The sequence below is a fragment of the Oncorhynchus keta genome, unplaced genomic scaffold, assembly GCF_023373465.1.
Source record: "Oncorhynchus keta strain PuntledgeMale-10-30-2019 unplaced genomic scaffold, Oket_V2 Un_scaffold_3567_pilon_pilon, whole genome shotgun sequence".
Taxonomy (NCBI): domain Eukaryota; kingdom Metazoa; phylum Chordata; class Actinopteri; order Salmoniformes; family Salmonidae; genus Oncorhynchus; species Oncorhynchus keta.
In genome coordinates, this window is record NW_026290921.1 from 229,755 (window position 1) to 255,323 (window position 25,569).

Genomic DNA, 25,569 nt, shown 5'->3' on the forward strand with positions numbered 1-25,569 from the left:
CAAAAAAGCATTTAGTCAGCCACCAATTGTGCAAGTTCTCCCACTTAAAAAGATGAGGCCTGTAATTTTCATCATAGGTACACTTCAACTATGACAGACAAAATTAGGAAAGAAATTGTAGGATTTTTAATGAATTTATTTGCAAATTATGGTGGAAAATAAACATTTTGTCACCTACAAACAAGCAAGATTTCTGGCTCTCACAGAACTGTAACTTCTTCTTTAAGAGGCTCCTCTGTCCTCCACTCGTTACCTGTATTAATTTCACCTGTTTGAACTTGTTATCAGTATAAAAGACACCTGTCCACAACCTCAAACAGTCACACTCCAAACTCCACTATGGCCAAGACCAAAGAGCTGTCAAAGGACACCAGAAACAAAATTGTAGACCTGCACCAGGCTGGGAAGACTGAATCTGCAACAGGTAAACAGCTTGGTTTGAAGAAATCAACTGTGGGAGCAATTATTAGGAAATGGAAGACATACAAGACCACTGATAATCTCCCTCGATCTGGGGCTCCACACAAGATCTCACCCCGTGGGGTCAAAATGATCACAAGAACGGTGAGCAAAAATCCCAGAACCACACGGGGGGGACCTAGTGAATGACCTGCAGAGAGCTGGGACCAAAGTAACAAAGTCTACCATCAGTAACACACTACACCGCCAGGGACTCAAATCCTGCAGTGCCAGACGTGTCCCCCTGCTTAAGCCAGTACATGTCCAGGCCCGTCTGAAGTTTGCTAGAGAGCATTTGGATGATCCAGAAGAAGATTGGGAGAATGTCATATGGTCAGATGAAACCAAAATATAACTTTTTGGTAAAAACTCAACTCGTCGTGTTTGTAGGACAAAGAATGCTGAGTTGCATTCAAAGAACACCATACCTACTGTGGAGCATGGGGGTGGAAACATCATGGAAACATCATGCTTTGGGGCTGTTTTTCTGCAAAGGGACCAGGACGACTGATCCGTGTAAAGGAAAGAATGAATGGGGCCATGTATCGTGAGATTTTGATTGAAAACCTTCCATCAGCAAGGGCATTGAAGATGAAATGTGGCTGGGTCTATCAGCATGACAATGATCCCAAACACACCGCCCAGGCAACGAAGGAGTGGCTTCATAAGAAGCATTTCAAGGTCCTGGAGTGGCCTAGCCAGTCTCCAGATCTCAACCCCATAGAAAATCTTTGGAGGGAGTTGAAAGTCCGTGTTGCCCAGCAACAGCCCCAAAACATCACTGCTCTAGAGGAGATCTGCATGGAGGAATGGCCCAAAATACCAGCAACAGTGTGTGAAACATCATGTGTGAAAACCTTGTGAAGACTTAGAGAAAACGTTTGACCTCTGTCATTTCAAAGGGTATATAACAAAGTATTGAGATAAACTTTTGTTATTGACCAAATACTTATTTTCCTCCATAATTTGCAAATAAATTCATAAATAATCCTACAATGTAATTTTCTGGATTTCTTTTCTAATTTTGTCTGTCATAGTTGAAGTGTACCTATGTTGAAAATTACAGGCCTCTCTCATCTTTTTAAGTTGGAGAACTTGCACAATTGGTGGCTGACTAACTACTTTTTTGCCCCACTATAGCCTTTGAGCTTCACGGTTTGGTTTTGTAGTGTTTATTGTTTTGTTTGGCGTCATTTTGGATTAATAAAGAAAATTTACGCTCACCACGTTGCACCTTGGTCCTCTCCTTTCATCAGCCGTGACACTAGCTAGCTAAATTACCATAAATGTTTAATGCTTTTTGATTTGTCCCCAAATTAATATAATTGGTTCAGAGTTTGTTTTGATATTTCAATATGATAGCGTCTGGTGTGGGTGAACAAAATCACCTTGCACGTGTGGTCTGGTCAGCATGTTACACTCCTTAAAAAAGGTACTATCTAGAACCTTAAAGTTTTCTTTGCCTGTCTCCATAGGAGAACCCTTTGAAGAATCCTTTTTGGTTCTATGTAGAACCCTTTTGGTTCTACCTGTAACCAAAAAGGGTTCTCCTATGGGGACAGCCAAAGAACCCTTTTGGAACCCTTTTTTCTAAGAGTGTAGGTGTCTACTGAATGTCTTTGAGTCAATTATTTTTCTGCGAAAAGAGTAAAGAAAACAATCATTCATTACATTTGTAAGTCACTTTTCATTATAGAAGAATCTCAAAGTGGATACATTACATTATACATAATGCATTTAATACATTAGTAGCTAGAACATATGAGAGAACAACCAATGTCTTCTTTGACAGAAGGCAACCTTGACCATGTATAGCTAGACTACAGTACACATGAGTTTTCTGACATACAGCCAGGGTTGGGTAGGTTACTTTCTAAATGTAATCTGTTAAATTACTAGTTACTTGTCCAAAATTGTAATCAGTAACATTACTTTTGGATTACCCAATCTCAGTAACGTAATCTGAATACATTTCGTTACTTTTAGATTACTTTCCCCTTAAAAATAGGCATTAGAAGGAGACAAAAATGTATGTTACCAATTGAACAACATCTATTGCAGGATAAATCAATGTTAAAGTTTACATAGCTGGCCATATATGGATGTTACATTTGACTTTATGGGTTGGTTATGTAGGCTTCTTCTAATCCATCGCTTTCTACTGCAGTTAAAGTCGGAAGTTGACATACACTTAGGTTGGAGTCAATAAAATTTGTTTTTCAACCATTACACAAATTTCTTTTTAAGTATCAAACTATAGTTTTGTCAAGTAGGTTAGGTGATATACTTTGTGTATGACACAAGTAATTTTTCCAACAATTGTTTGCAGACAGATTATTTCACTTATAATTCACTGTATCACAATTCCAGTGGGTCAGAAGTTTACATACACTAAGTTGACTGTGCCTTTAAACAGCTTGAAAATGTCCAGAAAATGATGTCATGGCTTTAGAAGCTTCTTATAGGCTGACATCATTTGAGTCAATTGGAGGTGTACCTGTGGATGTATTTCAAGGCCTACCTTCAAACTCAGTGCCTCTTTGTTTGACATCATGGGAAAATCAAAAGAAATCAGTCAAGACATCAGAAAAAGATTGGAGACCTTCCAAATGGCCAATGACCCCAAGCATACTTCCAAAGTTGTGGCAAAATGGCTTAAGGTCAACAAAGTCAAGGTATTGGAGTGGCCATCACAACGCCCTGACCTCAATCCCATAGAACATTTGTGGGCAGAACTGAAAAAGTGTGTGCGAGCAAGGAGGCCTACAAAAGTGACTCAGTTACACCAGCTCTGTCAGGAGGAATGGGCCAACATTCACCCAACTTATTGTGGGAAGCTTGTGAAAGGCTACTCGAAAGGTTTGACCCAAGTTCAACAATTTAAAGGCAATGCTACCAAATTCTAATTGAACGTATGTAAACTTCTGACCCACTGGGAATGTGATGAAAGAAATAAAAGCTGAAATAAATTATTCTCTCTACTATTATTCTGACATTTCACATTCTTAAAAATAAAGTGTTGATCCCAACTGACCTAAATCAGGGATTTTTTACTCGGATTAAATGTCAGGAATTATGAAAAGGAATTATACAAAGTCTAGCAGAATTCCAGTCATTCCAATAACTGTTATACCCCTTATTATTCAAGAATAGGACTTGGAAATATGAAAGTACAGATCAGCCAAATTGTTTTACCTGAGCTTGACCCCAACACTAAGGACATATCAGCCACATTGTTTTACCTGAGCATGACCCCAACACTAAGGACATATTAGCCACATTGTTTTACCTGAGCATGACCCCAACACTAAGGACATATCAGCCACATTGTTTTACCTGAGCATGACCCCAACACTAAGGACGTATTAGCCACATTGTTTTACCTGAGCATGACCCCAACACTAAGGACATATCAGCCACATTGTTTTACCTGAGCATGACCCCAACACTAAGGACGTATTAGCCACATTGTTTTACCTGAGCATGACCCCAACACTAAGGACGTATTAGCCACATTGTTTTACCTGAGCATGACCCCAACACTAAGGACATATTAGCCACATTGTTTTACCTGAGCATGACCCCAACACTAAGGACATATTAGCCAAATGGTTTTACCTGACCATGACCCCAACACTAAGGACATATTAGCCAAATGGTTTTACCTGAGCATGACCCCAACACTAAGGACATATTAGCCACATTGTTTTACCTGAGCATGACCCCAACACTAAGGACATATTAGCCACATTGTTTTACCTGAGCATGACCCCAACACTAAGGACATATCAGCCACATTGTTTTACCTGAGCATGACCCCAACACTAAGGACATATTAGCCACATTGTTTTACCTGAGCATGACCCCAACCTAAGGACATTGTAAGGACATTTAGCCACTAAGGACATAGCCACATTGTTTTACCTGAGCATGACCCCAACACTAAGGACATATTAGCCACATTGTTTTTTGACCCCAACACTAAGGACATATTAGCCACATTGTTTTACCTGAGCATGACCCACTAAGGACATAACACTAAGACCCCAACACTAAGGACATATCAGCCACATTGTTTTACCTGAGCATGACCCCAACACTAAGGACATATCAGCCACATTGTTTTACCTGAGCATGACCCCAACACTAAGGACATATCAGCCACATTGTTTTACCTGAGCATGACCCCAACACTAAGGACATATCAGCCACATTGTTTTACCTGAGCATGACCCCCACTAAGGACATATTAACACTGAGCAAGGACATATTAGCCACATTGTTTTACCTGAGCATGACCCCAACACTAAGGACATATTAGCATTGTTTTACCATTGTTTTACCATTGAGCATGACCCCAACACTAAGGACATATTAGCCACATTGTTTTACCTGAGCATGACCCCAACACTAAGGACATATTAGCCAAATGGTTTTACCTGACCATGACCCCAACACTAAGGACATATTAGCCACATTGTTTTACCTGAGCATGACCCCAACACTAAGGACATATTAGCCACATTGTTTTACCTGAGCATGACCCCAACACTAAGGACATATTAGCCAAATGGTTTTACCTGACCATGATAACACTAAGGACATATCAGCCACATTGTTTTACCTGAGCATGACCCCAACACCAAGGACATATTAGCCACATTGTTTTACCTGAGCATGACCCCAACACTAAGGACATATCAGCCACATTGTTTTACCTGAGCATGACCCAAAAACTAAGGATGTATTAGCCAGCCCTACTCTGTTGTTTATGATTTTGTTGTCATGGAGGACTGATGGGGCTCATGGAATGGCCTGCTTTGAGCAATACTGAAGAAAAAAAGCCCCACTTGTATTCCATAGGCTTTGTTCCGCACTATGCAGCTGTTGCAAGAGCACATTTTTCACTGGCTGTTCACTGGTTTCAAAAACAATGATTGATAGGCAGCTTAAACTTCTGGAATTCAACCATTACCAAATACACATTTAGATTTGTGAACAGCCATCCACAACAACCACAATCCGTAAGGAGTAAATAGGTAAATTAAAGAGCAGCAGTGTGATTCACATCAATGCGCTATGTGGATAACAATAATAAGTGACATCCGTATCACCGTAGACTAAACCGCTGCTGTCATCCTTACCGCCAAGCGTTTATTCAAGTTGGATAATCTTTGGATGCCGACAACAGTCATATCATTGGAAGAGATATCTTGAACTGTAGCCTACAAAAGCCTATTCCTGCTTTTTTCCCACAATGCATCAAACCCAGTTGGTGTGTCCTCATAGTGGTCTCTGACTTGTTGTCAGACTCTCTCAGGTGGAACAAACTTAAACGTGCGCCTTTTTTCAATGCTGATTTGAATATCATGGAGAAAACAGAAAAGTGTCAAAGATTTTTTTCCCGCAAACATCCTTTATGAATTTATAAGTAATCCTCAAAGTAATCATTTCGTTTTTCAAAAGTATCTGTAATCTGATCACATTTTTTTTGCTGGTAACGTAACGGATTACAGTTACAATTTTTAGTAATCCTTCACATGTAACTGATTCCATGTAATCCGTTACACCCCAACCCTGCATACTGCACATGCTTTTCTAGAGTAACATATCTGTATGATATGTAGTGCGGATGTCTAGGCCTTTTGGGTATGGCTGATAAAACAGATCGGATACATGCCTCTATCTTTTATTTTCAAGGTATCTGTGACCAACAGATGCATATCTGTATTCCCAGTCATGTGAAATACATAGATTAGGGCCTAATGAATTCATTTCAATTGACTGATTTCCTTATACGAACTGTAACTCAGTAAAATCTTTGAAATTATTGCATGATGCACTTGTATTTTTGTTCAATGTAGATTCTTAACTATAAATTTAAAAAGTAATAAAATACACAGAGTTTTGGTTCTTGGGTGAGTCTTGCGGGCAGATAAGATACAGTAAATTAAGGACACCATTAAATGGAGAAGTAATTAAATGGGCTTTTAAACTAATGGCCTGGACTCACACTGTTCCCTGCAAGTATGACACGAGTCAACACTCAACTTGATGAGAAGTACTGCACAGAAGTCACCTTCATATGGAACTGCTTGAGCAACTGAAACACCCAGAGGGAAATAGAGTCTAACAAATCCCCATCTATTTAAAACATGTATTATTTAGTAACAGGTAGCCTACAACATGACCAGGTAAGCTCTGAGCCCATATAATAATATCCTATAGCAGAGCTTTATTGTGGTAAACCAAGAAACTACAAAACCACACTCCAACCAACCAAGCCCAGCTGTCTTCAAACACTGAGCAGCTTGGTGGTACAAGGCTCCTCCTCAGCATCTGAGACACAGAGATAGGCCATATTTGAAGAAGAGAATCAGCATGGCTGAGCCAGCCTTTGGTTGTGTAAGATGTTTATTGTTTCATGTCTCCATCATAAGAAAGCTCTAGCTAGTGTAACTCACTGTCTCACTCTCTCCCCCGTTCCGCTGCCCCCACACTTCTGCTCCTTTGATTGGTTAATGAGGTCCACTGTTCGGCTCTCCTCCCACGCTGCCATTAGGGCTCACTAAGTGACAGCCTGGTTGCCGGGCATGTGTCACCGGTCCACTCGTCATTGTAACTAACATATCATACATGATGATATCACCTGCAGGGGACAGAGTCTCCTGGAGAGCGGAGTGGGGCAACCTACACAGACAGGTTTCAGTCCTTAATAATTTAGTGCACAGCAAAGTGAGACACTCACTGTAAATGTAAATATAAGATGTTGAACTGAGCTCAGATCAGGAGTTGTGTCACATATTTCAAGAGTGTATATTTTAGCTGTTCTTAATTAATGTTCTGTTCTGAGTCAAGCTAACCTTAATGTCACTTTGGAACAGGACTCAGAACCACTCAGCACTACTGATGCCTGGAACAGGACTCAGAACCACTCAGCACTACTGATAATATGCCTGGAACAGGACTCAGAACCACTCAGCACTGCTGATGTCTGGAACAGGACTCAGAACCACTCAACACTACTGATGCCTGGAACGGGACTCAGAACCACTCAGCACTACTGATGCCTGGAACAGGACTCAGAACCACTCAGCACAGCTGAACAGGACTCAGAACCACTCAGCACTGGAACAGGACTGAACAGGACTCAGAACCACCTGTCTGGAACAGGACTCAGAACCACTCAGCACACACTACTGACTCAGAACCACTCAGCACTGATGCTGAACAGGACTCAGAACCACTCAGCACTACTGATGTCTGGAACAGGACTCAGAACCACTGAACAGCACTCAGCACTGCTGATGTCTGGAACAGGACTCAGAACCACTCAGCACACATGTCTGGAACAGGACTCAGAACCACTCAGGAACAGGACTCAGAACCACTCAGCACTGGAACAGGACTCAGAACCACTCAGCACTGCTGATGTCTGATGAACAGGACTCTGGAACAGGACTCAGAACCACTCAGCACTGCTGATGTCTGGAACAGGACTCAGAACCACTCAACACTACTGATGCCTGGAACAGGACTCAGAACCACTCAGCACTACTGATGCCTGGAACAGGACTCAGAACCACTCAGCACTGCTGATGCTGAACAGGACTCAGAACCACTCAGCACTGCTGATGTCTGGAACAGGACTCAGAACCACTCAGCACTGCTGAACAGGACTCAGAACCACTCAGCACTGCTGATGTCTGGAACAGGACCCAGAACCACTCAGCACTGCTGATGTCTGGAACAGGACCCAGAACCACTCAGCACTGCTGATGTCTGGAACAGGACCCAGAACCACTAAGCACTACTGATGTCTGGAACCTCTCCTTCTCTCTCTTTCCTTTTCCTCCCCATCTCTCTCTCTTCTTCACTCGTTCTCTCCTTCTCTCACATTAGACCACATCCAGCTTGGACTCTTTCTCACTGGCCTCTCCTCTTTATCTGGAACAGGACTCAGAACCACTCAGCACAGCTGGACAGGACTCAGAACCACTCAGCACACTATGACTTCCCCTCTCTCTCCCTTCTGTAACAGGTTAGAGGTTGACATGGTATAGTATCTATGGGTTGTCCCTCACGCTACACATCCTTCTTCCCCTCCTCTCTGTTCTCTCTAAATCTCTAGACCCTGTCCAGACGCTCTTTTCCTCTCCTGCTCTCCTCCTGGCCCTGGGCTAAGCTCTCCAGATGGCACTGCCAGCTCCACAGCCACTCCACATCAAAGGGCCACGGGGCCGAGAAGAAAGGAGAGGAGAGAAGAGAACTTCCGTGTCACTGTGGCCATGACTGATCCAAGTCACACACACACAGACACAAACACACACAGACACTCACACACACTGTCATAGATGGATCCACGTAGAACAGACATCATTGACACTCACTGACGCTAAGCAAAAGCTAACACTGCCACATTTGGGCAGCATTGGTGAAGACCTATTACTTAAAGGAAAGGGTCACCCATTTTTAATGTTATTTTGTTTTTTTCGCATCTCTGAGGGATGTTCTATCGATTCCCTGGGTCATTTCATGTTTTTATGTGTATCTGCGTTATTGGCGTTTAACCAGGCAGAAATCTGTTTGCCATTACGTACAACCGCGATAAAGTCTCTCTCACTACACTGGAAGTAAATATGAACAGGACTTTTAGATGGTGAAAACATCTATCATACCTGTCAGACTTCAATACTGGCCGATGTCATAACTCGGGAGGATGTCTTCTCTCCAATGAGTCATTGATCATATTTTTACGATATTCCGACCTCGAGAAATGTAGAATTTAACAGAGGGTCCACAACAATATTGTTCTCACATATTAGTGTTATTTAACACTTAATTGAAGGAATATGTGATTTTAGGTGGATTTTCCCTTTAATATTGGATATCAATATCTCATCTGCTTGATATGACAATCTGTTTGCATCCTGTTCTGCTTCACTTACAAGGTCTCTTCCATAACACTTGGCCTGATGGCTGAATTACAGTTTGTTTCATTCTAAACTGAGAGTTCTGCCAGGGTGACAATGTGTTTTATGATTCACGATTTCATATCACACATCCCATCAACTCTTCAGGTTGTCTGAAAAAGCTAGATTGGACAGGAGCGATTATTTCAGCAAATTGTGTGAGACACGACAGAAAGGGGGGATAGGTAGTGAGATCGGAAGAGAGAGAATGTTTCTGTTAAAGAGAGAAAGAGAGAAAGCAAAGAGAGCAGGGGAGGCAGAGAGACAGAAGCAGGAGAGAGAGACAGAGAGAGAGAGAGAGAGAGAGAGAGAGAGAGAGACAGACAGACAGACAGACAGACAGACAGAGAGAGAGAGAGAGACAGAGAGACAGAGAGAGAGAGAGAGAGAGAGAGAGAGAGAGAGAGAGAGAGAGAGAGAGACAGAGAGACAGAGAGAGAGAGAGAGACAGAGACAGAGAGAGACAGAGAGAGAGAGAGAGACAGAGAGAGAGAGAGAGAGAGAGAGAGACAGAGAGAGAGAGAGAGAGAGAGAGAGACAGAGAGACAGAGAGAGACAGAGAGACAGAGAGAGAGAGAGAGACAGAGAGAGAGAGAGACAGAGAGAGAGACAGAGAGAGAGACAGAGACAGAGAGAGACAGAGACCTGTGAATGGGCCAGTGTCTCAGCATGGCCATATGACAGTGATACAACGTCTCCACAGTGGACCGTGGATCCCAGCCAGTGACCTTTACAAAGTCCACTAGAACCAGATCAAACTAGACTGGCCAATAACCAGGAATTACCTTAGTTACCGCGGTTACCTCTACCTCTGAACAATATGCATACAGACTTCTGAAAGAAACTAAGAAAGCAAATACATTTGAAACTGATCTTGTGACCTCTACACAGTCACACACACACACACACACACGCACGCACACAACTCCATCCTTCCAATACACAGACACTCACACAGACACACACACAGACCATATGCACACACACACACGCACTCACGCACACAGGCCAATATCACACACACACATCCACTGTACACACACTCCCATTCTGAGTAATACCAACCAAATGGCTCCAAGTGAGTAGAGTACACAGCCCCATGGGAGCTGCAGGGTGCTCAGCCTCCTCCCACACTAAGACACACTACAATAAAGACGTCTCACCTCGCCACTACTCCGGCCCACGCTCCCTTCCACTAACCTCTGCTGTGGAGGTGGGCAGAGAAAAGAGGCAAGGGAGGCTGGTCACCTGGAAAGCACTGCAGGACAATGAGATACCTGCCGTCAGGTCTTCGTACTGCACAGCGGGATCCCTGCCGCAGCCCTTTACCCGACCACGGCCCAGCAACCATAAACTAATAGCAGTTTAAATGATAGAAATGTACCATCACAGAGAGAGGGACTTCATCATCGTTCCAATAATTCCTTTATAGGGCAAAGGCTTCCTGGGTAATTGATAACTCATCTTGTACTCAAGGCAGTCGGCTTGGCATCGCTTTACGAGATGCTGTTGCAGGAGATTATGCTGTGAGATTGAGACGCAAATGTTAGAGTATGATGTTACAGTACAAGTCCCATAGACTGTAGTTTAAATAAATAGAAACGGTATTATTAAAGCCCCAATAGCCACAGGAGAGGAATGACACATTTATGTTATACAACAAGCGTGCAATATCCCCTCTGCTTAAAATATAAAAGTATGATTGAAGCCCAAATAGTCCCCAGTGAGGTATGATGCAAATATTCATTATCCTTAAACTGAAAAGCTTGCCTAGTGCCTCACACGTACAGCTCATTGAATAAATAAACAGTTGGAGAAAGGCACAGGCATTGAGATCTCTATCATGAAGAGTTAAAAAAGGGATACAAGTATGAATCCCAAGATTTAGGACAAATGATTTGTACCATCTCATGGCAACTCTCAGCAGTCATGCATAAGGTCTCTCTACATATGACAGAACATTCACTGTCATCCTTGGTGCAGATAAGGTAGCCTCTGACCTCTGTGGTACAGATGAAGCAGTGGGGTCATATTCAGACTAGCTGTTCCCTGCCAGTGCTGTACGGTATGCACTAGGTTTAGACATACATTTTAAAGTGAAAAATCGGAGTCTCAGTGTCATTCTGTTCCAGTGGAATTGCCCTACTTAATCAACCATACTCTCCTCTCAGTTCAAGCTGAGGTTTCTATTCTATTCTGTTCTATTCTATTCTGTTCTATTTTATTTGATTGTATTCTATTCAGTTCAGTCCATTTCAAGATGAGATGTCTTTACTGTGGTGAGGGGAGATTCAGTGAAGCCTGTGTCCTGTGGGAATTGTTTGCCATATGATAGGAGGTGAGTTCTCAATATCTAAAGAAAAGGCCTAGATATCAAGGGCATTGAACAATGAACCTAACACACTTTCAAACAATGTACCCCACACACTGTACCATATGCACACACACACACACACACACACACACACACACACACACACACAACTGAGGGAACAGGAACTACAAAAAGCCAGTATATGTCCATCCCATGAGGTTGAGAGAGAGGGAGCATAGACACATCTCCTGGGACGGAGAATCCAACTGGCAGACGTTTCAGATCCCTGGTCTTTCCAAGAACAAGCACTCTGCATGTCCAAGAACACGCGTCTGTTATCATATCATCCCACTTTCAATGTGTGTTGGTGGGCATGGATCATCAGCTCACAGCCCTCAGAGCATTCCACCTTCCAACACATCCACATAGGCCTACAGTCCTATGCATAGCTCACTGCTCCACTCCTGTCTCTCACAAGCTTTCCATGTGAGTTCTGGCATCAAGGTTAGGCTACTCTGCTCATGAGAAGATTCCAGCACATACCATTTGTTGATTGTGACGATTCAGGCTTTGAGGAATAGGCCTATCGCTAATATATCTCCTTTATGGTTTGTTGTCTCTCACTATCGCGTGTAATTAAAGTTGCCTATTTACTCATGTTCAGATAAGAGATCGCATTTGTATATGTTACCAGTAGTATTTATTTACATTCATGCTTAGATAAAGTCATGATGTTGTTTATTTTGTCTGAAATTTTTAGTTTGTCTGAAATACACTGTTTATTTTGTTTACTGTTTTTTGTCTGAAATACACTGTTTGTTTATTTTGTCTGAAATACACTGTTTAGTTTGTCTGAAATACACTGTTTAGTTTGTCTGAAATACACTGTTTAGTTTGTCTGAAATACACTGTTTAGTTTGTCTGAAATACACTGTTTAGTTTGTCTGAAATACACTGTTTAGTTTGTCTGAAATACACTGTTTAGTTTGTCTGAAATACACTGTTTAGTTTGTCTGAAATACACTGTTTAGTTTGTCTGAAATACACTGTTTAGTTTGTCTGAAATACACTGTTTAGTTTGTCTGAAATACACTGTTTAGTTTGTCTGAAATACACTGTTTAGTTTGTCAAAAAAAAATACACTGTTTAGTTTGTCTGAAATACACTGTTTAAAATACACTGTTGAAATACACTGTTTAGTTTGTCTGAAATACACTGTTTAGTATGTAACATTATGACTGCAACTTTGACTGTACAAAAAAAGTACTGGAACGTTCAATTGCGATGCTGCTCAGAATGACCAGTTGAAAAAAGGGGAGGGGTTTGGTAGTGGAATGCTCCACTGCCCTTTAAATACGTCATTCACTCCTCCACACCCATCAAACGGAGCAAACGTACCTCAAAGGCTGTTGAAGAATGTTTTGGGAATAGTGTCGTTCAGTAGAAACCGTCACTCAAAGTAGCAAACTTTTAATCGAATTGAACCAGCCTGACTCTCATGATGGGTGTTCTAGAGTGCACTCGCACGTCTCATGTGTAGCCTAGTGGTGTGCAATGTTTGAGATAATCTATTTTGAAACGTCAGTCGTGTAATATAACATTTTGTGCTTTATATGAATTATACTACTTCTAGTTAAAAGTATATTTGTTGTAAAATACATGTTTACGTTGTCTCCTTTGAGCTGTGTTTATTGTTTCATGTATGGATCATCCACCTGTCCTTAGTAGGCCTTTGTCCTAACAGACCATTACCTTAAGCCATTTGGCCTTGTGAGCAGAGAGGCCTGGATATGTATTAACAACGGGCAGTTGCTTTAGCTTTCAGATGTGTGAGATTATACATGTGTACATACTGTATCTTCATGATCACTGTTGCACAGTGGGCCAACAACACTTAATAAAACCACTCCGTCTGCTGGCCCACTCTGAGCTCCAAAACCCAACTAACTAGGCTGCCAGGTCCGTTATTCATAACATTTATTATGTGAGTTCCATTGTATCACTATTATGCCCTAGTAAGTACAGTATAGCAATTGTGGGATACAGACTTCACACCACAGAGATCCTATTAAATGAGTATTCTAATTCCGTATTCTATGCTTCACACTAATAACAGATATGGTTGTTGAACTAGGTTGAACTAGGTTCCATATTGATACCAACAGACTGATGTGTGCATAACTTGGTCCAACCTGACCTTGTAGCTTAATGACCCAGATTTTGTCCTGGTCAGGTCACATGATCATAAAGCGTCTCAGAGGGGGAGTGCTGAACTAAGTAGAACCATACAGGGTAACCCTTTTTGGTGCTGGGTAGAACTCTTAGGAGAGGATTTTATCCAGAACCCTCAATGAAGGGTTCTACCAAGAAACCTTCTTTCTTTGGAGGGTCCTTCCTAGAACGGTTCCACCAGTCTTATGGTTTACAGGCCACATCAGACCTGTAAGTCACATTATGGTGGCTTGCAAAGTGATGTGTAATTCCTATTGGAATCCAACCAGAGTAAAGATATCCAACAAGTGGAAGTGCTAATCAACTGAAACCTGTATTCAGCACAACTGCCAGGGAAGGGAAGATGTAATACAATTACTACCTCAAACGTCTAAACTGGAACAACCATCTCAGTAACGGGTGCAATACATCCAATTACTAACAGATTGAATTAGTTTAAAAACCTGTATGCTATGTATCTTTGTGTAGCATAAAATGAATCAACCAACCAATACAAAAACACAGATTTTACAGTAAAAAAATCAATTCTGAAAATATCCCTGCAATAGAGCATGATGGGAAATATTACACACACTGAGTGTACAAAACTTATTGATGACACCTGCTACAGTGTAGATGAAGGAAAGGAGAGGAGAGATCTTTCCATGACATGATCCCTTATTGATGTCACTTGTTTATACTACTTCAATCAGTGTAGATGAAGGAAAGGAGAGGAGACAGGTTAAAGAAGGATTTTTAAGCATTGAAACAATTGAGACATGAGTGGTGGGTGTGTGCCGTCTAGAGGGTGAATGGACAAGACAACAGATGGAAGTGCCTTTGAACAGGGTATGGTAGTAGGTGTGTGTGTGCAATCTAGAGGGTGAATGGACAAGACAACAGATGGAAGTGCCTTTGAACAGGGTATGGTAGTAGGTGTGTGTGTGCCGTCTAGAGGGTGAATGGACAAGACAACAGATGGAAGTGCCTTTGAACAGGGTATGGTAGTAGGTGTGTGTGTGCCGTCTAGAGGGTGAATGGACAAGACAACAGATGGAAGTGCCTTTGAACAGGGTATGGTAGTGGTGTGTGTGTGCCGTCTAGAGGGTGAATGGACAAGACAACAGATGGAAGTGCCTTTGAACAGGGTATGGTAGTAGGTGTGTGTGTGCCGTCTAGAGGGTGAATGGACAAGACAACAGATGGAAGTGCCTTTGAACAGGGTATGGTAGTAGGTGTGTGTGTGCCGTCTAGAGGGTGAATGGACAAGACAACAGATGGAAGTGCCTTTGAACAGGGTATGGTAGTAGGTGTGTGTGTGCCGTCTAGAGGGTGAATGGACAAGACAACAGATGGAAGTGCCTTTGAACAGGGTATGATAGTAGGTGTGTGTATCAATAATGGACCACCACCCAAAGGACATCCAGCCAACTTGACACAACTGTGTGAAAATGGGCCAGCATCCCTGTGGAACGCTTTAGACACCTTGTAGAGTCCATGCAACTCAATATTAGGAAGGTGTCCTTAATGTTTTGTACACACAGAGTGTGGTTCTAAGTAGAACCCTTCTTGCCTCCCAAAAAATCATCAAAGAACCCTTTCTTCAAAAAACAGTTCTTAGGATGTTAAGGGTTCTAGGTAAAACCCTTTGCCTTACAAATAACCCTTGTCTTCTAAAACAGGTTCTTCTGATCAAAATGGTTCTTGGTAGAATCCCATCTCTGCAAAAAAAACTTATGAAACAATTTTTTCGAAGAGTGTAGGATCAATTTAGCTTTTTATATTATACTGAATCAGATTACATGGACAGGGAGGACCTGAACCTAGATCCACACTCCTACTCTGAGGTGCTGTGAGAATACCACCCCTGGCCTTATGAATCACTCCTGGCCTTATGAATCACTCCTGGCCTTATGAATCACTGTCCTATAGAGTGCATCTAAACATCTACCCTCTCCATTTAATTTCAATAGTGGTAAATTGGTGATAAATCAGTGGACTCTCCAGCGTTTAGCCCATCGTGTGGCAGTGCAGCCTGGTGGTGTGGACTGACAGTTAATTAAGGCTTCAGACCTGCCCCCTGGAGCATCGCTACTCTGTACCGTGACCCTGTGCTGTGACAGAGCTAACATGAGAAGGGCACAGGGACGCTAGAGGCTCCGAGGCCAGGCACCGACCTTAGGAGGTGAGAGGGGGGAGCAGCACTACCTCTCTTTTCATTACAATGTACATGCACACTCTCTCTCCCTCCATTCCCCTCATTCTCTCTCTCCCTACTTAACCTGTACTCTCTCTCCCTCTATTCCCCTCATTCTCTCTCCCTCCATTCCCCTCATTCTCTCTCCCTCCTTTTAACTCATTCTCTCTCCCTCCATTTAACTCATTCTCTCTCCCTCCATTTAACTCATTCTGTCTCCCTCCATTCCCCTCATTCTCTCTCCCTCCATTCCCCTCATTCTCTCTCCCTCCATTCCCCTCATTCTCTCTCCCTCCATTCCCCCCATTCTCTCTCCCTCCATTCCCCCCATTCTCTCTCCCTCCATTCCCCTCATTCTCTCTCCCTCTATTCCCCTCATTCTCTCTCCCTCCATTCCCCTCATTCTCTCTCCCTCCATTCCCCTCATTCTCTCTCCCTCCATTCCCCTCATTCTCTCTCCCTCCATTCCCCTCATTCTCTCTCCCTCCATTCCCCTCATTCTCTCTCCCTCCATTCCCCTCATTATCTCTCCCTCCATTCCCCTCATTCTCTCTCCCTCCATTCCCCTCATTCTCTCTCCCTCCATTCCCCCATTCTCTCTCCCTCTCATTCCCCCATTCTCTCTCCCTCCATTCCCCTCATTCTCTCTCCCTCCATCTCCCTCCATTCCCCTCTCTCCCTCCATTCCCCTCATTCTCTCTCCCTCCATTCCCCTCATTCTCTCTCCCTCCATTCCCCTCATTCTCTCTCCCTCCATTCCCCTCATTCTCTCTCCCTCCATTCCCCTCATTCTCTCTCCCTCCATTCCCCTCATTCTCTCTCCCTCCATTCTCTCTCCCTCCATTCCCCTCATTCTCTCTCCCTCCATTCCCCTCATTCTCTCTCCCTCCATTCCCCCCATTCTCTCTCCCTCCATTCCCCTCATTCTCTCTCCCTCCATTCCCCTCATTCTCTCTCCCTCCATTCCCCTCATTCTCTCTCCCTCCATTACCCTCATTCCCTCTCCTGCACTATTTCCTTCCTTATTTTGAAAAATGTCACAATACTTTGATTTGACCTGATGTATTTGTTTAGCCTCTAGTCTTATTTTTGTGTCTTAGGCCAGGGTTCTTAAACTTGAGCCCCAAATGACAAATTGTCATCCCATGACCCAACTTAAGGATGGTGTAGAAGTATTGTAGTGACTGACCTTTGACATGCCCAGGGCCCCCCTTTGGTCCTGAACCATAGCCTAGGGCAGGGTTTCTTAAACTATTTACCTTTATGGAGTTTAAACTGCTACTATGGAGTTCTCTCATTCCAGTTTCCCTGGCCAGTATGTTTGTCCTTGGCAACATGGGTAAGGAGTGATTTCGGTGCCACCAGAAATTGAATGTAAATTCTCATTTGTTTTGCACAAATTGAAACAGTTAACTGTTTCATGACTGTTCAGTCTTTTAATTCTATTCCAATTCAATATTTATTTATAGGCTATGTTATTGTATTGTTTTCAAGCTTACTGAAGTTAATTAAACTTGGATGCATTTGGTTTGAAAACAGTCTGGTACTTTGTCTGCCAGGAAAGGTAGATGGAAACAGTGAAACACTATGGTGAGCTGGCTGTACCAAGTGGTTCCTGAATCTAATGTTTAATGTTCTTATGAATGTGGCTCTAGTACCTCAAATACTACCTCAACACTCCATTCCTGAACTCTCAGCAACATGCACAAGGAAGACACATTAGTGTGAGATACCGCTACTATGGAAGCTTTTCAGCTTCCAGGAATTTTGTGCAGATACATGGGGCTGTGCATTATGTTGAACCATGAGGCGGTGGATGAATGGCACGACAATGGGCCTCACGATGCCCAACTGCACTGGATAGATTCTCAGGGATGTAACCAATTTGTGGAGTTTGTGGAGTTTTTGTGTGCGTATGCATGCGTTTCTGGGATGTTATTTCAGTTCATTAAACATGGGACATGTTTGGTTTAGTATTGCTTTGGAGCCCTAAACACAAGATGATTAATCCTACTGTTCAAATGTAACAAAACAATGTACACAACTGTTGCTTTATATAATAACACAAGAGAATGTGCCCCACTGCATGGCTTAAACGTCACTAAATGCAACTATAGGCTGTCACACTTGACACTACGCAATGACCGTAACCAAGCCACTACTTCTCCAGGTGCAAAATATTTTCTGTGGGATTTTCAGAAAAGCAAACTAGGTGCATCTTCTATATGCATGGCTGTGAAATGTCATACATGGTAGTAGCCAATTTTGAATCGTCTCCAATTAAGAGTGAATGTCCATTCTGAGCACACCGCGTGAAGGCCCACTCATTGTCATAAGCTACTGTAAAAGTGATATATATATATATGTCAATATTATCGCACAGACTAATGTAGTTAACTTACTACTTTCAGTAGGCTATACTATTGGTTATACTATTGCGACTTAAACAATCCAAGCATATCTGAAATGCAGCCATATACGAAACTGTCATTTTGCACACCATGTTGAAGAGGAGCCTCACGAAGACTGGTAGCCCAAGATGTGCTCATTAAAAAGGCACACCGTAACATTAATTCAGGACCATGGACCGAAGGCTATCGCCAGTCTGTGCTCTGAAAGGGTAACGTTAGCTGCCAATTTCGGCACCAACAAGGTGAACCTGTCAGACCACAGGAGCACCTGCCAGGGCTCACCTCACCGCACAACCAGTAGTCTACATTGGTCATTGTCCCTATACCATCATATGACGCAAAGCTGTAGATCTAGCAATTAGTCTCATGTGCAACAGCTTTGCTTCCGTCCTCGCCCCTACCTGGGCTCAAACCAGACACCTTCTGTACACCAAGTCACCCTCGAAACACTGTTACCCATCGCTCCACAAAAGCCGTGGTGGCCCTTGCAGAGCAAGGGAAACGAGTACTTCAAGGTCTCAAGCGAAACCATCATTTTGAAACGCTATTAGCCCGCACCCCACTAACTAGCTAACCATTTAACACTGGTTACACATGCAAGCAATGACAATCGCATATCTAAAAGATGCATTGCAGTAAAAAGCAAAGGCCTAAACTCTAGTTTGCATAAAATCTGCCGAACAACCAGTACATGAGGGAATTGTATTAACTCTGGCACGGCAGCCAGGGCCATAAAGTTGTAGTTGCCCATTTTAGAGTTGCTGTGTTGAACCTCAGACCTTTCTGAGCCATTCTCCTTCCTGTTGAAATGTACTTGGCAGGTCACGCTCAAATGCCAGCTGGGCTTTTCGTTGACCTGACATGCTGCATCTCTTCACTGAATACGTTCTTCAGGGTGGAGAGTGTTTGCACATTGCTGTGATGTCCCTAATTTTTCAGTGCCAACTGCACTCTGCATTACTGACAAAGGCCCGCCATATCTTTTGAAGAACTGAGTGGGGTTCGCTGGCAGCGGTTGCGATTTTACTTTGCGTCACTCTTGATGGGCCAATATTAAATTTGCTGCTAGGCTCTCAACCTTGACGGTTGGGCCAGCAAGTTGCTCGACATCGCTCTCTGTGAAAGTCCATTGGATCCCACCCAGTGCGGGGTCAAATTAGCTTCCTAAATAAGGTAAAGGGAGTACCTTAATTACATTGCATGGCAAGGTTCCCAATCAGAATGCATTTTCAGATGTTAATATTACATCCCCCTCAGATCATGAGCGCAGCCAGCATATAGCCTCTGTCCCGTCTGCACTACTGGCAGGCCTTGCGGCACTACATTGGTAAAACCGGGCCAATGTAATTCATAACACTTTATGGGGCAACAACTGAGGGAGGGCACATTCTTTCTGGGAGTCCATGCCCAGCTTATCCACCCCACTGGCCCTGCCAAGGAGACTGCCAAGGAGACTTCACTACATTTATCTATCTAAACTGGAACCACCATCTAAATAACGCATTAAGTGCAACTCCTAAGATTTGGGTTTGCTTAGAAAAATGTGCTTTCCTTGTAGTAGAAGAGCAATCAATGTACATGCAGAAACATGTTTATTAAAATAAACTGAGTTTAACTGCAATATTAATTTGATTCAGTTTCAAATAATTTTATAAATGACATTTGTGCACTACACATTCAAATATTGAATTTCACGTTCTGAATACAAAACCAATGAACATTTCTGGTGGCACTGAAGTAACTCCATCTGCTATGCTTCCTGTCATTTTGGGCTATTGCCAACACTGTCACTTAAATAGTATTTTATGATGTTATGACAGTATAAATCTAAATGTTTATCAACTCATGTCATGTTAAATTATCACGTTATTATATTAAACCTAACTTAATGAGCTACCTGAAGCTGAATGTCTACACTTTCTATCCAGCCCTGATCCTGTGTGAGCAGGCTAGAGCCAATACCCCCAATATTCCTGGAGCCTATGTACCCCAATGTAACAAGGCCCTCCCAAAGCAGTGCAACGGCTCTACAGGATACTGCTGGTTTGTTAACACCGAGGGACAGATGTCGTCTAACCACCACTCCAGGCTCTCACATTCCATGTGTAGTGAGACTGGTAGGTGTCAAGCATGTGTACTGTCATATCACAATTTGAATATATTATAATCAGATTGATATACTATTACATTACCAGTTGGCATAATACCCCAATTAATGGCATGTTGTAATTATTGTCCTTCAGTCCCTGAGCAACCAGAACAAGTCCCAAGCAGCCAGAAGCTCTCAGAAGACTTCAAGACCCAGTGTTAATGAGGTAGCAGGACCTGTTAACCAATACCCCTGTGGGTTGCCCTTATGGGTTCCAAAGGCCTCTCAGAATGTTGGACCTCCTATGGGTGGCAGCCCAGACACATCCACCCATCTCCAGAATCCACTGGTGGCCAGCAAGGTAAAGGAAACACATCTCCCTCTGCTGCTGAGCAGCAAGAACCGGCCCCATGGATCAAGCAGTGTGTTGGGCCCCATCAGCTGCCACGATCCTATTCTACCGCCACCCAGCATTATTTTTCAGAACCATAACGACTATGAACGAGGCAGTGGTTTTCTCCAACACCCTCTACTCCCCAGGAGACACAGCCCAGCCCTCTGTTAGTGTTGTATCCCATGATATCAGTAAACCTGTGCCTAACCAGCCTCTCCTTAGACCAAGTGCTGGATCCAAAGGAGCGCAGTATCCTATCCTCCGCTACTGTTACAACTACATGTGTACAGTAGTCTAATTTGGATGACTGACAAATGTTTCTCCCCACAGACATTGGCAATTGATGCATGAATGATGGGCTTTAAGGGAAGTGTGAACGTGTATGGCATTCCAGATGTGATTTGCTTTGATTACTTGGTACTAATGTTTTTCTACATCCTATAGTTTCTACATGACGTTCATCCCCCTTGGTGATGCGCGAATGTCCAATAAACTTTTGGCATGGAATTATATTTTGCTGTTCTGAATGCAATGGTTACTTTGGGAACTTAGATTTGCTATTGCTTACAATCGACCAGTCAGTTTTCCTTTACCCTTCCCCATAGTTACAATTTGACTCCGAGAGATTCAAACACACAATTACATTTCAGATACTGGGAACTTGGGTATTGCTGTAAATCCTTCACTAACTTTTCCAACCAGTCTTAAAGTGACTAATCAAAGGCCTCCAGCTGTGACTAGAGAACTGATACCGTTGGTATTTAGTCATATTAAGTGGCTCTGCATGCACATTAATTCATCAAACAGAATGTGAAAGTGCACTGACAAAGGCAGTGTACTGTAGTTGAACTTTTCTGTGGAAGACTGTTAGCGAATGCCATATTTGGGAGAAGCCTGAAAAGGGGCAATGCTGCACTTTTGAAGTAAATTTGAGAACACTGGCCCCATCCAAGTTTTTGCCAGATATTAAGAGTTACTGAGGAAGAGTGAATAATGACCTGATTATCAACAAGCTATAAGAAAGACGCAGCATCTTGTCTGAACAATAATGAGAATAGAATTATGGTATGATGGGTTTACACTTCAGGAGAACAGACTGCATAAAGTATACATGTAAGAGCAGTTAAATCTCCAGCCAGTGATTAGCCAGTCATCACCTCACTGTCTGGACGGAACAGTTTAACACACTCAATGAGCCCTACTAGACTACACACAATGTGTCTAAACTGTTGTCTATGGGGAAGTACTTTGGTGCTGGTGGATTCAGAAGCCTTCACTGACTGTATCCTTGCTCTTGGAAGAATAGCAGACATTGTTGCACTCTGAGCAGGGCTTTGAGATGTACAGTAACCATAAAAAGGAACAAGCAGCTGGCATCTTCACTTGTAGATTGCTAGTGAATTTGACATCAACCAAACTGGCTTGTGGACAGTTCAACATCCCCTTGTACAGTGGTATGACTATTAATGATTAACTGTTGGTACTGGAACTATAGGAAGTGCATCATACAGTATATGGAAATTGGATACCTAATGCCAAGCTAACATGAGTGTACACCTGTAAATTACTGTACATCACTAGCGGTTCTGGGGGGCAGGGGCGACCAGTGCCCCTGTGACAATTTTGGAACCCCTTGTGGCCACCCTAAATGTGGAGTATGAAATCATTTTTACACAGCAGAAATTAGTTATCGTTCTCTACATCTGTTATTAGACAGTGGCAATGATGATGATTATGAACAAGGTCTTTTGCCTGCATCCAGTGAAGAAAATGATAATGTAACTGGCCCCTCTAAAAGTACAACTGGCCCCAGCTTGCCCCCCCCCCCCGAAATGGTCTAGAACCGCCACTGCTGTACACATGCAAATATGAGTGTAAACATGTACACATAGGCAGAACACTGGGTTACCTTGGCACTGGAATCCTTGTTTCCCAAATCCCCTGTGAAAAGAAGTGAGAAGGAGCAGTGAGTGACAGCAGGACAGATGGTGGTCTTACCTGTACTTCTGATGCTCCAAGTCATACAGTAGGGTCCCACTGGGACCACTGTCATTTCAACACATTTCAACACATCAATGTGTCGACATTGGATCAATTTGGATTTGCAAAAAGTCTTAAGGGCATTTAGTTCATTTAAAAAAACAACCTAAATCAAATGATGTGAAATGTTTTGAATTCATGTTGACATCTTAACCAAATGTAAACTAATTAGATGACCTGACATCTGTGCCCAGTGGGGTAGATCTGGTCCATGGGGGCAGTAGTGAGCTTTCCTCAACTAGTAAAGGAAAGCACACTAATGCACTGGACCAGAGCTAGCAGTAGGGTTATTGCTATATCATTTGATGGTACTCATTTACAGTAGATGGAGTTTAGACGTTTCCAGGCTATAAGACATGGCATGGACAAGGCATGGAAAGATCTGTGGCACAGGTACAATGGATTGAGAGTTCAGACTTCTCCAGGCTATAATATTACTCCAGTGCTAGCCTCTCTACACTGGCTTCCTGTCAAAGCAAGGGCTGATTTTAAGGTTTCACTGCTAACCTACAAAGCATTACATGGGCTTGCTCCTACCTATCTCTCTGATTTGGTCCTGCCGTACATACCTACACGTACGCTACGGTCACAAGACGCAGGCCTCCTAATTGTCCCTAGAATTTCTAAGCAAACAGCTGGAGGCAGGGCTTTCTCCTATAGAGCTCCATTTTTATGGAACGGTCTGCCTACCCATGTCAGAGAAGCAAACTCGGTCTCAACCTTTAAGTCTTTACTGAAGACTCATCTCTTCAGTGGGTCATATGATTGAGTGTAGTCTGGCCCAGGAGTGGGAGGGTGAACAGAAAGGCTCTGGAGCAACGAACCGCCCTTGCTGTCTCTGCCTGGCCGGTTCCCCTCTTTCCACTGGGATTCTCTGCCTCTAACCCTATTACAGGGGCTGAGTCACTGGCTTACTGGGGCTCTCTCATGCCGTCCCTGCAGGGGGTGCATCACCTGAGTGGGTTGATTCACTGTTGTGAAGCGCGCAGAAGAGTGTTTTTGGAAGGTGAATGGCGAGCTTCATATGATTTTACGAGAATAGCACATGTGAAATTAACTGTTCGCATCATGGAATTTATTGAACATTTCTAACTATTACATCCAATTAATTTAATAACAGAAGGTATCATTTGAATTAATAAATTACACATTTTGATGAGGATAAGCGCCTAATAGGCTAATTATAAGTCTAATAGCAGTGCCTCAAAACCATTTACCACTTTACATAAGGCAACTATTTTGCATAATTCAAAACAACAAATAGGGTAAACAAGGAAATACACTAACACGACCGGAATGACGAGGGCGCACCAACTTTTCCTCTCCCCTTTCACACAATGACGGGTGCGCAAGAGCATTGATGCTTACCATATGAAGTCTGTGCAATGACTGCAGAATGTTGGTTGCTTGAAAAACCTGGCAGTAAATTTGTGATTTTTGACTTCATGCACGTTTTTCTGCCGCAGAGCACCTTTGCGGGCGAAACGGTTCCCAACCGCAGCTGAGTCGCTATAATGTAAAAGATGATGATCAGCCATTGCAGAAAAAAAGTAGGTTACACGGTCGTACGGTTCAGTTTTACTCCAAGGTATCTTCACTTGTATTTCTACACGCTCACTAAAATACTATAGGCTACCGCAACTGCGAAATAGCCACTGGACAGCGGGTTTCCCTTTTGCTAGAGCCACCGCTGAGCGCTTCTTTTTCATTCCAAGTGACGTCAATAATATGATATCCAGTGTTGAACTGCAGCTGTTGGAAATTGCAAGTCAGCATTGCCATCATGTGGATGAGGTTTATTACTACAGTGGTAGGCTATTCCAGGAAATAATCTGTATTTAGGCTAGCTCATAAAGGTAGACCTATATAATTTCTGGTAACAAATATGTTTGTACCTGGGACAATCCCAGTTCAACCTTTTGTTTCCAAAATCTACCTCTGTTGCACAGACCACTTTCTTTAGTTTCATCGTGAGCAGGCTGCATGACCTTGCCTCGCCACATCGATTTCTAGGTCGTTCCACCAATTCGGTGCCTTTTAAAATGTGCGATTTGGTGAAAGAATCTTTGGATTACACCTCATTGTAACATTCTGCCACAAAGAGCACATGTTCAATAATTTGTAAAATCTTTTCCCATCTCAAGAGGTAAAAAAAAGACTAAAGTAAGTACCTAATTAAGTGCCAAATAAAGTAATAGGTTTGACCATAACATTTTAAATCTAATTTTAAATCAGCCATGAATCCCATTGTGACGGGGAATTGGAAGCTTGTTGTGTGCAAGAGGGAGGTGCAAGCTTCACACGAGAAAATGAAATTGTTAAAAAGTTTCTAGCCTGTCTATCTATGGGTAACAGAATTTACATGTTCTCAACTCACCCAGTTTTCCACTACAAAACACCAGAAAATTGCCAAAAAGAGTAGAACCATCCCACCTGCTTTTACATTATGATTTGACTATCAGATGTAGCATGTTTATTTTGA

The 25,569-nt window shown here is 42.8% G+C and overlaps 1 protein-coding gene across 4 annotated transcripts in view; it reads right to left on the bottom strand.

Annotated features, from left to right (window-relative positions):
- The window catches only part of LOC127928727 (protein kinase C alpha type-like), a 303,595-nt gene that overhangs the window by 214,762 nt on the left and 63,264 nt on the right, over positions 1–25,569 (bottom strand). For 2 of the 4 annotated variants that reach the window (XM_052516024.1, XM_052516021.1), the window contains exons 1-2: positions 24,456–24,789; positions 22,957–22,988 (exon numbers count right to left, since the gene is read on the bottom strand). The exons of 1 other annotated variant lie outside the window; for it this stretch is intronic. In XM_052516024.1, the coding sequence (XP_052371984.1) occupies positions 22,957–22,988; positions 24,456–24,625 (202 nt within the window). In that variant the 5' untranslated portion in view covers positions 24,626–24,789. Of the gene's footprint in view, positions 1–22,956; positions 22,989–24,455; positions 24,790–25,569 lie in introns of those variants that run through there. One more of the 4 variants, XM_052516022.1, reaches the window with a different exon arrangement.